This window comes from Anser anser (genome assembly GCF_964211835.1).
Source record: "Anser anser genome assembly, chromosome: 10".
In the NCBI taxonomy this organism is placed as follows: Eukaryota; Metazoa; Chordata; class Aves; order Anseriformes; family Anatidae; genus Anser; species Anser anser.
In genome coordinates this window covers 19,446,498-19,461,801 of record NC_139730.1, presented here as the reverse complement: position 1 = coordinate 19,461,801, position 15,304 = coordinate 19,446,498, and the positions used below count along the sequence as shown (strand labels likewise).

The following is a 15,304-nucleotide window of genomic DNA, read 5'->3' as shown; positions in this document are numbered from 1 at the left end:
TATGCCAAAAGGAGACGTTAATTCATTGGTTTACCAGCAAGAACAACTTAATGCAAGTCAATCTTTTTCATACCGCAGTATAAAAACAGTTGTCAATAATGGTAGTTTCTTCCCATTTTACTTAGTCTTCTGTTGCCATAAAAAAAGTAATAGTTTGTAGAGTTTGTAGTCCTCTGAGAAGCCCCCTTTAGAAGGCACAAAGCATAGTTGTGGATGGCTACAAGTTTCCTTCAAGTTTAGCATCAACTTTATACTAAACAGTGTATTAACAGTGATTTTTTTTATTATTTTTTTTTTAATATATCCTCTTCTCAACATTCTAACATCAGGCATAGACTAAGTGGGAAAAAAATCTTAGTGAATGAATGCAAGTAGTCTTTGTATGATCAAGAAAGAATAGTCCAGACAGGAATATTTTCAGTTAATATTAATAAAAGCTAATAGCAGTACCAAACTCAGGTTTTCTATTTTGTCTCAAAATGTTAAAGAAAAGTAATTAGTGAAGAAAAGAAAATGTTTTGTTTTTATTTTCTACCATATGCCTAATCGATTTATTCCTTTTACCTGGAATGATGAAAAACTGAAGTAACATAAGGGCTGATTGTATGTTCTCTGTGGCTGATATAGTTGATCTAAAAAGAAGTAACCAGAAGTATGAAGTATACAGAGCTGTATTTGGGGACATAACTCAACATAACATAATTCATCATAACATACTTCAACATAACAATTCATCTATTGTTCTCTTCGTATGTAAACAATATAAACAGGGAGATTACAGAGACTTTTCAGCAGTATAAATACCCTTTCACATTCTCTTCAGAAGGTGGTGACAGTGGAACAGATGTACTATGTAAACAGGCTTGGTAAGAAATTAATACACTTGCTTTTGATCTGAATAGATTCATTGCACTGAGGAAACGAGATTTATAGCAAGTTATGGAATCTATTCTTTAAAAACCTGTTTAATATCTCTTTCAGAAAATATAACAGTGTTCTTATGGCAGACTGTATTTACTTCTGTAATTACAGGCTTTATGTTTAACTGAAATCCTTGGATTGTAATAATGCATCTCTTTGAAATAAAGGATAGTAACCAAACTGAGGTTGAAAAATGTAGTTTAGCATCATAACCCCTACTGAATCAGTGTGCATTATGTCAGGAAAATATGTGTTGCAATTACACTTAGCCTGGGAATCCAAAAAAAAATTTTGCTAACTTTCTCTTAGATAGCTGTATCTGTTCTTTAACCATCGATAAAACACATAGAACAAACAAACAAAAAACACAAACACACATTCTCAATCAGTAAGGTTTAATATAAATATCTGAATTTCCTTCTTCAATCAAAAAAAAAAGTCTGTTTAGAGGATTAAATTTTTTTGGAAATATAAGCAATTCATTAGAACTGCTAACTTCATTCACCAAAGAAGTGTCTGCTACCCTAATCCTTACAAGTACAGAAAACTATTTAACATTATTTCTATCAACTTTAGAATTTTTGTATTTGAGAACAGATTTAAAATAAATTTTCTAGAGCTGAGAGAGAACCTGAGGATAAATGTCATTTCCAAGGACTTATTTATTCTGATTCTGCTGTGGAAATGAGCACAAATTAAGACTTTATAACCAAGATTAAGAAATAGTTTTTATTTTTGTCTAAAATATTTAAACTTTGTATGTCAATCACTGCATTTTAGAAGCAAAATATCACTGCGTTATTTTATAGAGCAGCTTTGGGATAAGAAGAAACTTGTTAAAACAACTGGTTGAAAAATACCTAGATGTGCATTTTGAAAAATGTAATGTCTTGGAAAACATGAGTTAGCAAATATGCTCAAATTTGTCTCTGATCTATTGGGGAAAGCAGAATATTACAGTAAAGTGCAAAGGTAAAGAGATTCTCTGTTTTGCTGCTGAAGAGTAATTCTAACTACTTTCATGGGACAAATTTTCCCATTATGCACATGAGCCAGGTGATCAGTAGAGCACCTAGACAGCTGTTTCTCCTTGTGCCTAGGAATAGTAGAAAAAATCTGAAGACTTTCCACTTTCATCTGATGTAAAATTATTGCCAAAAGTGATGAAACTTTGTTATCTGTGATATGTGCCTCCTTGATGTGTAGAGAGTATTCTTAAGATGGCTTGCATGAGCAGACATTTTGGTAAATCTGAATATAAAGGCTGAGTTTATTGATAAATATGTATCTCTAGAAAAAAAAAATAAAGAAAAAAAAGACACATACGGCACTTGTACTTTTATATTGTTAATAAACAGCATTTTTAAGAGTTTTTTTTCCCTGTACTTGCCTTATGTTAAATTCTTATACATTCTACTGAAAATAAACTAATTTTCATATTAATAACTGGGTAAAGAGAAAGTTTTTCAGGTTTTCAGGTCCATGTCTTCTAGTTGTTTTGCCGATACAGCTGTTCACAAATGTCCTTGATACTATGGTGAAGTGTACGGTGTATAAGTTAAGCATTAAAAACAAACAAAAAAAATGGTTGAACACTAAAACAACTAAGCAAGTAGTAGTAAACAGCAAGCTGCTGACTGATAAGCTGGTAGCTTCTCTGCAGTTGACTTATGAAACTAGTTGGACTTCTTTATGTTACATCACAATCTTGGACATGTGATATACCAGAACATGATTTTGATTCTTCTTGTCTTTGAGAATTGAGTTTTCTTGATCACAGAGACCAAACAGCAGCAAGAGATTTACCAGTGGTATTGCAGATTCATAACCGTTGTATGGGTCAAAGTATCACCAATGCAATTGCAGCCTCACCAAAGAAATTGTTGTCCATCAGCTGCACATCTACCAAGATGGAATGAGAAGAGAGACATGATAGTTCTTTTGTGCTCTTGCTGCAGCACTCATTATTCCTAGAAAATAAAATAATAATAATAATAATAAAACCCACCATGTTCATAACATAGTGTTAACGGTTTACTATAGACAGGAATCCATAACACTGTTTCCTATTTTACACTTTCACATCCGTACCCTTTTCTTGTCATATTTTTCTTTCGTCTTTTTTATAGTGCGCTGTATGCAGAGAAAAGTTTAGTTGTTTGCAGTAGTAGTTGACATCCCTGTGTGATTTTGCAACACTTATTTATCTTTAGGTAATTTGCTATTAACAGTGATCTGAGCAATATATACATCACGTCTTTTTTATTCTTTTTTTTTTTTTTTTAAGCTACCATAGGCAGTGTATTCTTGTGATCCTCATGTATAGGCTTGTCAATAGAAATCATACTATTACTGTACATACGAAAGGAAGGAAGTTCAACTACAATTCAACAGCAGTTCATTCCCTTGTGTCGTGCACCTTTTGTCACAGCAGGTATGAAGGAATAATTGGAGAGTAAATGGACCAGATGAAAGTGAGCAATGCCAGAAGTGTTTAGTGGTATGATTTATTTTTTGTTAAAAATAATGGGAAATTGTAAATATTTTTCTCATGTGTTGGGAGAAATATATACTGCCATGTTGGTCTTTTTTATAATATAATATTTAAGGCTATTTCAAGCATTTTCTGGCTAAAACATAGATTGAGTTTCCAGATCATGGGAAAAAAAATTAGAAAAGCCTCTAACTACCTAGCTATGCGTAGTCTGTCTGTCTTTCTTTCTTTCTTTCTTTTTATACCAACTTATATCTCACATATTTCTGTCAGTGTCATGTTCTTGATTTCTTTGAACTGTAAACTGAAGGGGTAGAAGGATAGACACCATGGAGTTTTAATCCATCTTTCTCTGAGATGAGTCCGTTTCATACATTCTTTTAACTCATTGGAAGTCTCTACAACACTTCCGGATATCTTGTTTTAATGATTTATAACATATAGCTGCAGTTGCTGTTTTTTTAATATTTGGCCTAAATCATCATTGGATATCTTGTTTTAGTGATTTATAACATATAGCTGCAGTTGCTGTTTTTTTAATATTTGGCCTAAATCATCATTGTTCCAAATTAAGCCTAACTTATCACAGGACTAGTGCCAAAGCAGTGCAATAGTATGTGAGGAATATTTTGAATTCTAACTCCATCCTTTCAAATACTTGCAACCGATTCCAATTCAATGTTTTCTGCAAGCTATATGAAATTCTGTTCAACCAACTTGCTAATGAGAACATTGTCTAAAATTAACCCATATGATATTGTGTAATAACCCACATGATATTTCTACTCCATGAATTGGAATTACTCCCAAATATCACAATACAACTGTACGTTATTTTCTACCAATTTCATCTTTAATCCATTTATCTTGTGTACATAAGAGAATGTCATTTAAAAAAAAAGTTCAAAAATCATATTAGCATTGAAGTATTTCAAGTCTTTTCCTTCAATCATACTAGTTAAACCAGTTTCTGTATCAACAGAAGAAAATCAGGTTTTTCTTATCTCAGTAAACAATGATGGCGAATGTCAGGTTTTTATTCTGTTGATGATTATACATTGACTCACATTTTCTTCCTCTAATGCCAGTCTTGAAATTAGTCATAAAGTTTTCCAGTACATCTGGTTTTGAAGTTTTGAATGTCATATTTAAGGAGCTTAAGACTATTCTAGATAGTTTCTTACACCTTAGCTAGGAAGTGAATGCAATTCCACAGGAGAAGAAACTACCAACAGCAGCTATGAACAACATCATAGTCTATGGAATGTGACTTTCCCAGGCCTTATGTTCTGCTCCTTTGTTCTCAAACATAGATGTGCATACAGTTCTTTATCTTTAACAGTAGGATAATTACATGATCTGTGGGTTTGCCACCATTAGCATTTTATTTTACAACAGGATTACACTTTGGAAGCAAATCTCCAATTGGAGATTTGGTTTGACTGGGTGGTCTGAGTGTGATTTGGATTTGTTTTTTTTTTTTTTTTTTTTTTTTTACCAGTGGATCCAAAACAAGCATTGCTCACAATGCCAAGATGAACGAGTCTGAACTAAATGCCCCTAGAACATTTGTGTTGTGGACACTTTGGTATTCAGCACCTACTTCTTTGACCTTCTGGTCTGCTCCTATGGCAATAAACTATTTGCTAGTGCATGCATAGTCTTTGTTGCCCAAGATGGCAGTGATCTGTTTCCCAAGAAGCCATATATTCTTCCCGCTCTGACCTACCGACACCTCTGTCTATGCTGCTACTGCAAAACAAGCTGCACATCTCAGTGAAATCCTCTATAAACAAAGTTTGTTTTACCATTCCCCCGGGTTTTGGATTTGGAATAGAGTGCTTAAAACGCACTCTGCATTTTACCCTAACATCACTGTGACAAGTATGAAAGTGTCAAGAAAGCCAAGTCTTTAAGAGGATTTTAGTTTGAGATCACCAAAAATTTAGAAACATTAATATCATACCAATGGTTTATTCTTTTAGAGGTAAATTTAAGAAGTGGGTAGAAGTATCTAGTAGTTGTTCGAAGATGACAGAAAACAAGAGCCACTATAAGTCTAATGGGACTCAATTTTTAAACACCAGAGATGTTTTTGAATCATGTCTTCTTCTTTCAGATTTGCCAACCAGTTTGTTAGTAAAGACAGCTGCAGTTTTTATCTCCACCAAGCTGACTTCCTGCTTTGGTTCTCTGTCTATGCGCTAGTAATTTTTCTACATCACTGCTAGTAAAGTGCTAGCAGCAATTCTTCCATTTCTCCTGTCAACCAAGGTTTATTCAAGTTTGACCCTCTCCTTGTCAAACAAGCACTCATCTCTTATGATGTGTTAGCTTTAACATTATCTTTCAGGCATTATATAGTATCTCTTCCAGGAATATGCTTCAGCGACACAACATCATCTAGGCATCTATATACTGTAATATTATGTTCTGTATGGATAATATCAGCTCCTGGGTACAGCATTTATTATTTTAGCTTGTCTTAATTTGTGTTGTTATTTTGGACAATCTAAAGTGCTTTTGTTTGGACTTGATTTTCTTCCTTTGTTTCCCTTTCTTAGCAATTGCATACTAATTAGAATTGTCCAGCTTAGACTATTCACTACTGACTGGCTGCTTTTACACATGCTATTTCCATTGAACAGTTGTATTTTTTATCTAATTCCAGCAAAGATTATGTCTAAAGGGTTTCCTTTCAGGAATGATGTAATTATCAGTCAGTTTGACATTCTTGGAAGAGTTTTGTAGAACTAAAGATTAAAATTGTACTTTGAGAGAATAATGAACTTTTTCTTCTTCTGATTTGATGTTATACAATTATGCATACTTACAAGAGTGGAAATTTAGGGTTGTGTATTCACAATAGCATCATAATCATTCTGAATAGTTTAGATAGATTTTTTATTACCTTAATCCAGTTCTTGTGCTATCGGGAGGAGGGTGAACTAAATTTTTGCAGTCATGAAAGAAACTGTATCATGTCCTGCTGTTCAGAGAAATGCTAAAAATATAATAATGCCACAAGGCTTGAAGGGTCCCTATGACTGATGAAAAAAAAGTCTTTTAAACCACTTTTATATAAATATGTCAAAAGGTTGCCAGTGGGGCTATTGTCTAGTTGTATTTCTGATTTTCTAATGGTATCCAAAAAAAAAAAAAATTAAATTTAGATCAGATATAAGGAAAAAAATCTTTATTTATGAGGGTGGTTAGATACTGGAATAAGTTTTCTAGAAAAGTTGTGGATGCCCCATTGAGGAAGTGTTCAAGGTCAGGTTGGATGGGAGTTTGAGCAACCTGATCTAGTGAAAGGTGTCCTAGTGCATAGCAGGTATGTTAGAACTAGATCTTTAAGGTCCCTTTCAACCCAAATCATTCTACAATTCACTTCTATATCTTCCCTGCCTACTTTGTCTTTCATGTTGGAAGACGTCTTTTCAGCATACTTTAGAAATTTCTTTTAAGAAGTTTAGGTACAGAATCTAGTTATTTTGTATGAAGAATTCCAGTGTTGATTATGGTAAGTTAAAGGTGGTGACGTTTATAATTGGATAAAAATTGGATAAAACAGACCACATGTGAATTTGAAAACAGTTGGTAACAGTGTAAGGTTCAGCTTTTACAAGATCTGTTAGTTTTCAGACTAAGAATGAGTAGTAATTATGCAACACAAACACCTGTTGGAAGTTTTATTTAGCCTTCTTCAAAGCAGGTAAGCTGATATATGGATGGAAAATCACTTGTGGTCTTATTTGAGGGGACCGAAAGAAAGCAAATCTGTGATGGTTAGTCCCCATCCAGGGTCTAACTTAATGCAGTGGATACATTTTCAACAGAAGCCAGGATTTAGTGGGTGTGTTGAAAGTTATACAGCCTTTCAATGTCTGGAACTTTTTATTAACAGGGACCTTAAAGACTAATAATTTTAGCTTATGATTATTTTGAACTTTGTGTCTGCTTGTGGGAAGCTTATGGAGTGGTAGAGATAGAAAGAGGAAAGCGTAGAGACAGAAAGGAGAGTTAGAGATTAAGTGGTAAAGATTGATACAGAGCTGTAAAAAATATTCTAGCTAAGCAGGAACACTTGAAAATACATTTTGCTAAATATGCCTTAAGGTTGTCCTCTCCTTCCTTAAATGCTTTTGTGTTCTATCAACGGCTATTAGGAATACTGCATAGAAAATGAACTTATTTGAAGAAATGTGATATAACTGATTATCAAGTATTCCCTACTTTAGTTAGTGATGGTTTCACCTTTTCTCCTTCTTTGCATTAATTAATTAACTCGTTATAATTAGATAAACTTAAATGGACAACAGGAGCATTTAACCACTACAGTAAGTGTAGCTAAGTTAAAACAGCTTTTCTCTCTTTTTGCTTTATTAATTTACCTAGTTAATTATTATTGAGTTTGAAACTATCAGAGTGACCAACAGAAATATAAAAGGATTTTTCTTTTGCCTTTTGTGTTTGATGTTTGTAAATATAGTTTTCAATAGTAAGTAGCTGGACGACCATCCTACTCTTGTCATCCAGGTATATTGAGTATGTATGTATGTTGAGTGCACTGGGATGAAATAGTAGCAATTATGGAGCAATATCACTTCATGGATTTTCCCTATAAAACTGACAGAGCACCCTCCAATTATCTAAAATTGAATATGGCATAGAGGTACAACAAGCAGGTTATACTGTTATTTGGGAATATAGTGATTTTTCACATAAAATATAATCTAGGAAGAGACAAGCTATTTGAAAAAAAAAAAATCAGAAGCATCCAATAAGGTTAGATAACTGAATCAGTGTTACACTGTTCTTAGTACATTCATAACTATTTTTTTTTTTTTACATTTCTTGTTCGCAACAGAATGGGTGAATTGCAAAAATGAGTTATATGAATATAAGTTCTTTTAAGTAAATCATTGTCTTTCAGCAGTATAATCAGAGATGTCTACTCTTATATCCCTGTTATGAAAGTACGTTCAGTGGTCTCTTACATAATCACAATTCACTTCTTATCTACATCAAAGAATGTTGCTGTCTATTCTGGCAGCCTAATGACTACCAAAGTGAATTGCTTGGTGACCATACAATTTCCCAATCTGGCGCTCTCAGATACACAAAGAATACTTCCTTAGTTCAGATTATTTCATTCAAGGTGTGTTTAGAAAAATTAATAAATGCTGAAGTTTTTAGACTAATTTTTTCTCTGAAGAAGTAGTCATTTCTTACAAAAAAAAAAAATATATATATATGTATGTATATTTTGTGGAAATATGTGCCAGTTGCCTGCTTTATACAATTTCCATTGAGAAAGGAAATAGGAATGTGTTTGAAATGAAAAAACAAATACATCTTTTCTAAGTACTAAGTGCAAAGATAAAACAAGTTAAAACAAAAATGTAGTGCCTTGTTTCCCTTTCTAATTGTTGATTGTCACTCTCCTTCCTAGTTTTAGGAAAAAGCAAAATTAGGTTCCAGTAAATGAAGTGTAGTGGAATTAGATGAAGCTGGCTGAAACCCAGGAGAGGTAAAGAAAATTTCTTATGTCCATCTCATGTTCCAAAATACAAAATTCCATTTAATGTGGAATGCAAGTCTCAACATTTTTTTATTTTTAATATAAATTTCTGAACAAAAAACAACTGAATTAAGCATATAATTCATGTGATTCCTTAGTCATCTGGTAACAAAATTTCTGATAACTGTAAAATATTTAAAAATTCCCTTTCACATACATAATAATGAGACTTATTGTGAGTTTTTGAATATGAATATTTAGTTACGGTTAGACATTCTAGGCAGAAGTTATAGGTTGCATGAACAGATTATGGTAAAACTTCTTGTCTTCCAAGTGCTCTCCTGCTTAAAAATTCCCTTAGTTCTCAAATTTCTCTTCGCTTTTTGAACTCTACCCTTTATGAGTTTAAGAATTACTTCAGTAGTAGGTCCCCCAGTTTAGTGCCCTGTTGGTGTATCCTATCTTTCGTTTCTTCTCTTTCACCTGTCCAGATGTAGTTCCAGCACTTCATTTTTAACTATTCTTCATATTTCCTTTAGCATATCCCATAACTGTGTATCCCCTTTTGCTTCCATGGCTGGTTAGGCTTACAGTCATCTACTTAACTCCAGGCTGTACTCTCACCCTGCTTATGAAAAGCTATGGTAATTTTGGAGAGTGGGATCCATTGGCCATCCAAATCAAGTTGACAGTGGTTTGTTAACCTGTTCTCTATAAGCTTGTGGAGAAAGAGTAGTTAATTACATCTGATATTGTTAGACAAATTTCACAAATATATGCAAAAAAATGCAAATGTAGAGACTAAACTCATTTCTATGAATCTACTTAATCAAATAAGGGTAATTTGACATATATACAGATGGCTATGACAATTTAGTCAAGAATTAATTTCTGAGGCAAAATAAAAATTCTAGTATTTGTGAAGGGAAGAGGAGAAGATTTGAAGTGAGAAAACGCTAAGATAGTTTACATTCCAAGAGAAAAAATATATATATTTTTTTTTCTAAAAAATAAAACTAAGAAAAAATACAGTGTCCCCATTTATATTTGGGAGAACAACTGCAGAAGGAATGGATTCATGGCAAGCAGATATTCTTATTGCACAGAGATGTACTTATTCTATTTTTACTCAATCATGAAAGATTTTGCTACTAGTAATAGTTTTAGTTTAGTATTCTGTATAACTCATAAGTTATATTCTTTGGGACAATAAACCTTAGTTCATTCTTTTAGGCACACTGTTTCTAAATGGATTGTTCACAGCATATTTTAAAGAAAAGATTTGTAGACAAGAATAAGAAAAAGGCAATTTATGTGGGCTCACAAAGAGGAGTGTCTGCTGCACAGCTGGATTTTCTGTAGGTTCAAGTTTGGTGTGGCCACATTGCCAATACCTGGTAGCCTGATCCACTCTTTGTTGAATAATACAAAATCAGATATAATCTAACTGGTAAAAACATGTTTCAAACAACTCATCTCCAGGTTCTATTCCGCCCATTCTTGCGCATGTACTAGCTTTGATTACATAAGTAGGCTCTAAAATTAGTGGCACAACAATAGCCAATGCTTGTAGCACAGCAATGTCCTTTGATTTTACTGGATTGTCAATACTACAGGGTATACTCTTTTAAATTTGCCGATATAGTGTTTTTTCATATATGTATTTTAAAGTGATTTTTTCTTGTAGTTAGCTTGTTTAAAATATAAAAGATGCCAAGTGTTTAACACCCAAAAATGATTATGATATATATATATAATGTGGAGTAGCTCTAAATATATCAAAAGATCTGAACTGTATAGAGGACCTGTAGGAACTGTGTACTCTGTTTGGAGAGGAAAAAAGAGATCAGTAAGGTGACAATTAAAACAATGAAGTTTCATGTATGCACTCTACTATAAAGTATCCAAACAGAAGAAAGTTTTATTGATGCTATAGTGTACATAAAAGCAATTATTAAATTACTTGTATTTTAAAATTGTCAAGACAATAAAATAAGGCTATATTTTCCTGTCAGAAAATATTTTTGGTCTGATAGTAAATGTGAATGCATCACAAATTGCATCAAACAATTTATGATGATATATATTATATATAAAACTTGCATAATTGTAACTCTTATATAGTAGGTACTGAGTTTTTGCGGGTAGTTTCTGTCATTGCATGAGTAGTTGTGCTAAAACAGAGTAGTTAGAATTCAGGAGGTTTTTGTTTTGCTTTATTTTAGCCTTTAGGAGAAATTCTCATTTTTGAAAATGGAGCAATGTTTTTGAACACTTCTCCAGTATTTTGTTATTGGTATTGAAAAAATCATAATAAGTAAATAAATAATGCTGTGGAGATGGGATAGAATATATAAATTTTGTGGTGTCCATACAGTCTTGCATAAGTGTCATGGATTTTTACCTACTGAAAACATCTGTGTGCTTCTTTAAAAAGTAAAGACAGTAATCCTGCTACTATGAAACACTTAAGCACAGGGGTTAATTGGCTTCTGCTCCCCATTTTGTATCTGCATTAGCAGATTTAAAAAGTAACATTTTTTCACAGCTTAAGATATTTTCTCAGAAGTTGTTTTGTCTAACCTATATTCCCCTTCTTCCCAATTCTCTTTCAGATAGCAGTTCTGTGGATGAAAAGGTTTAAAATTATGTATTTGTGATAGGGATCGTGCATTTTGTTGTTGTTTGTTTGTGATTTGACCACTTTTGTTCCTTCATTTTGGTTGTGAAATTTGCATGTTTTTTCCAGCTTTTCACTCTTTTGTTCTCCTTTGAGTGTGTTGCATTTATAAATAGGATAGTCCTCACTGTTGTGCTTATCATAAATGCGAGCACAGGGGTCTGCTACTGTCAAACATTATACCTTTTTTTTTTTTTTTGTCATCTACATTGCATAAAACACAAGACTTAAAGGGCTACAATATTTGGGAAGCAATATCTTACATCTTCCCATGCGTTCTTCCCCTGGTTTTCACTGAATGCTACTAAAATGTACTCCAAAGTAATGGTTACAATAGCTTTGGCCTGGAGCTGACCCTTCTAAACATTTTTCATATTAGGTGTTACATGTTAGATGCAGTTAAACTTTGTCCAGTACTTACTAACAACTATATAACTGTACTTTTTCTTTTTTTTTTCTTTTTTTTTCTTTCCTTTTTTTTCCCTTCAAAGGCTCAGATAGTAAGTGGAAGTTCCGTGGATACTTCCAAGTTTTATGCAATCCAGGCATTTAGTGGGTAAGTACTAATATGACTGTGAATTTTGTTATTTATATCTGCAAATTAGTTTCGTAATGTTAGTCATTTTTCTAAGGTTTGTTCTTATAAGAAAATTTGAGAGGCTTTTTTTTAAGTCATCCAAAATCAAAAGAAACTAATGAAACAGGTAAGTCCCACAAGTCAACCGGAGGCCAAATTTTTTTCATCTTTGCATACAAATTAAATTATACTTGGAGCTGCAGTTTGATTTTATGCCTTCATTTTAGTAAATGGGCAGTAATATAAAAACATCAGTCAAATATTTGAAATCTAAAATGCCAAGAGGAAAAAGATCTTCCATTTGCTGAAAGAGAATGAATGAGCTGAAACTCGCACACTTTGATTGTCTCTAAATGATCTTGCATCAAGTTTTTAGGGATTCCTTCCTTTGAAGAATATATCTCCTTCCTATTTTGAAGACCCTTTTATTATTTAATTTGGAAGGAGAAAAAAGTAAAAACTGTTGGTAAAATTTCTGTTATTTATATAACTATTTAAAAGGTATATTATCTTCTTGGTGCGCTATTATAATCACTGTTTGCTGTAGGGATTTTTTGTTACAGAGACAAATCTAGATATTGTGAAGTTTATCCACTTAGATTCCTATGGCTTCCAAATACCTCCCCCCAACCCCCACTACTTTATTGGCTTATTATTCACAAGTTGTTGTGGAAACTATAGTTATGATAACATTTGTAGTTATTGCTAGGCAATCTTGGACAAGTTTAGGAGCACTATCCAGTTTCTTAGTAGCTTAGGTAGTTTCTGTATAGTTTGTCATACCTCAAACTGTTGTATTTTTACCTTTTCCAGCCTGTAAAAACATGCGAAGGGCATAGGTGACATTATGCAGGATTAGTTGTTAAATGAACCTCCCCGCCCCCTCCCCGCCCCCAATTAAATACTGTGAGTGATAATTGCTGACTTATTTTATTAGCTTGATTTTGACATTAAGATAAAACTATAGTATAATATGGTATAGTCTCTTGGCTTGCGAACCACACAGGTGGATTGTTTTAACTTTGCTCAGTTGCAGTTTTCTCATAAGGTTGGAAACTAAACTCTTGGAACTAAAATTATAGAAACTTTTGCTTCGTATATTGACCAGCACTATATATCACTGATAAAACTACTACTCCTGCTTCATTGGGATTTTCTGAGTACTATGCATTTCTTTATCCTCCTATATCTCTACATTTCAAAAATAGAATAGTACAAGTGCTGCAAACTTTTATTCCTGACTTCTAAATGCAAAGCATTGGTATTTGTATTCAAATTATATTGTTCATCAAAAAGAAACTAACATCATCTGAAGCAATTTTCTTTCTCTTGATTAGATTACTGATTTAAAGACTTATTCAGCAATGCATTAGCAATAAAAACATTTACTAAAACTCACTAAGTTGTTATTCATATAATTCTTGTAATAGAGTCTTGCATAGCTTTCATAAGACATCACAATTGTGACAGCAAATTATGACAATGTGTATTTGGTGTCTTCTTTGCTCTAAAAAAATAATGCACATCAGAACTAGGAGACATCACAGAGGCAGCTTCTGATATTTGCTACAACATCTTATCTTCATCGCATCTTCAGAAGAAGATATATCCTTCCTTTCTTTTGTGCTATGCCATGTCAATTCACTTTTACTTATAGGCCGCTGATTAGTGAATTTAGGACATGAAGCGCCACAAATAATAATGTACCTCACCACTGAGAAGCAGGAATCTTACATCTTGACTGCTATAGAATAAGCTGTGGCTTACTGAAACTAAGAAAAATCATACTCATAATCATTAGTGTGTAGTACTAACAAAAATACTTTTCATCTGAAAAATAATAAAAAAATGCTGCTCATACCTTCCCACAAATATTTTTGAGATGTTTGGTGTGTAGATCATGGCACAGTTTTCAGAACTAGTAAGAAAAGAATATTTGCCATCAAAGTCAGTTCAAATTAATGAAATACAGTGTAGAAATCGACACTCTTAGATACTTTTATAGGTGCTGTTCAGTGCAGAATTTTTTGTTACATTCAATGCTGTAATCCAAGAATAAGAGGAAATGGTTTTATCTCAGATTGGTTTTCTGTAGAAAAAAATAGAGAACAGAGAAAACAAAGCTAGTCCAGAACTGTCTTGGAGATTTCTTCTATTCATTTTAATGACCCAGTTTGATCATTACATTTGGTCAGGCTTTCACTGCTTAAGTTAGAGAATTGTTTCTTAATATAACCAAAATCAAGGAGAAAATTGTCAGTTTCATATGATTTTTCATTTTCCATTTTTTTGTTGTATAAGTCACTTCTAGTTTCTCTGTTGTCTTTTATTGATTGTCCCCCTACATGAGAAAGCTTAATAAGAATTAGCTCATTCACTCCTGTTGCTTGCAAAAAGAGTTTTCATGCTCTTCATTGTTTTAAAGAAGCAGTTTATCGTCTAGTTACTAGTTTAGTTACTAGTTTAGGAATAGCATTTTGTAAGCAGACTGTCAGTGCAGGTTCTGAAAATGAAATGTTGATTTCTACACCTGCAGAAAGCTCTGTGGTCATATGATTTTGATGTATGCACTACTTTCCATAGTCAAACAATTATAGTTGCCTGAATTAAATAAGCATAGGACTTAGAAAAATATTGTACGAGCGTATAGAATTCATATTTTTCAGTGTGCAGCACATGTGGAAATCAGATGAAAGGACAGAAATCCATCTTGCATATAAGGATACCTTTTTGCCACTGACAAGGACTTTTTAGACAGAAATTGCTCTTTTTTGCCCTCTCTTACATTCACAGGTGAAAAGGTTCAAATTATGAAACTTCTGAGGATGAAGTAAGTCAATCCCATTTACAGACATCCTGTAACAACTGCATAGGACTGCATCAAATGACTAACAGTAATTCAATACTAGCTCATGTTTTTAGATTAAACCTTACTTCTTTTGCTGACACTGTTTAGACCGGGCCCCTACTCTCTGCAAGAATCTGTTTCACCAGGACCCCTGAAAACAATCATACAATTTTCATTTAACTTTTCATTCAGCAGAAGAGCCCTGACATCTCAAAGATTGTTGTGGCTCCGTTTTAATTATGCTTTCCAGTCTATTCCTA

General features: G+C 33.1%; 1 protein-coding gene across 2 annotated transcripts in view; it reads left to right on the top strand.

The window, feature by feature from the left end:
• Nucleotides 1–15,304, top strand: part of UNC13C (unc-13 homolog C) — a 171,207-nt gene that overhangs the window by 17,546 nt on the left and 138,357 nt on the right. Inside the window, exons 3-4 of one of the 2 annotated variants that reach the window (XM_083850451.1) lie at nucleotides 11,555–11,577; nucleotides 12,111–12,175. In XM_083850451.1, the coding sequence (XP_083706577.1) occupies nucleotides 11,555–11,577; nucleotides 12,111–12,175 (88 nt within the window). The remainder of the gene's footprint in view (nucleotides 1–11,554; nucleotides 11,578–12,110; nucleotides 12,176–15,304) is intronic. The other variant, XM_083850452.1, reaches the window with a different exon arrangement.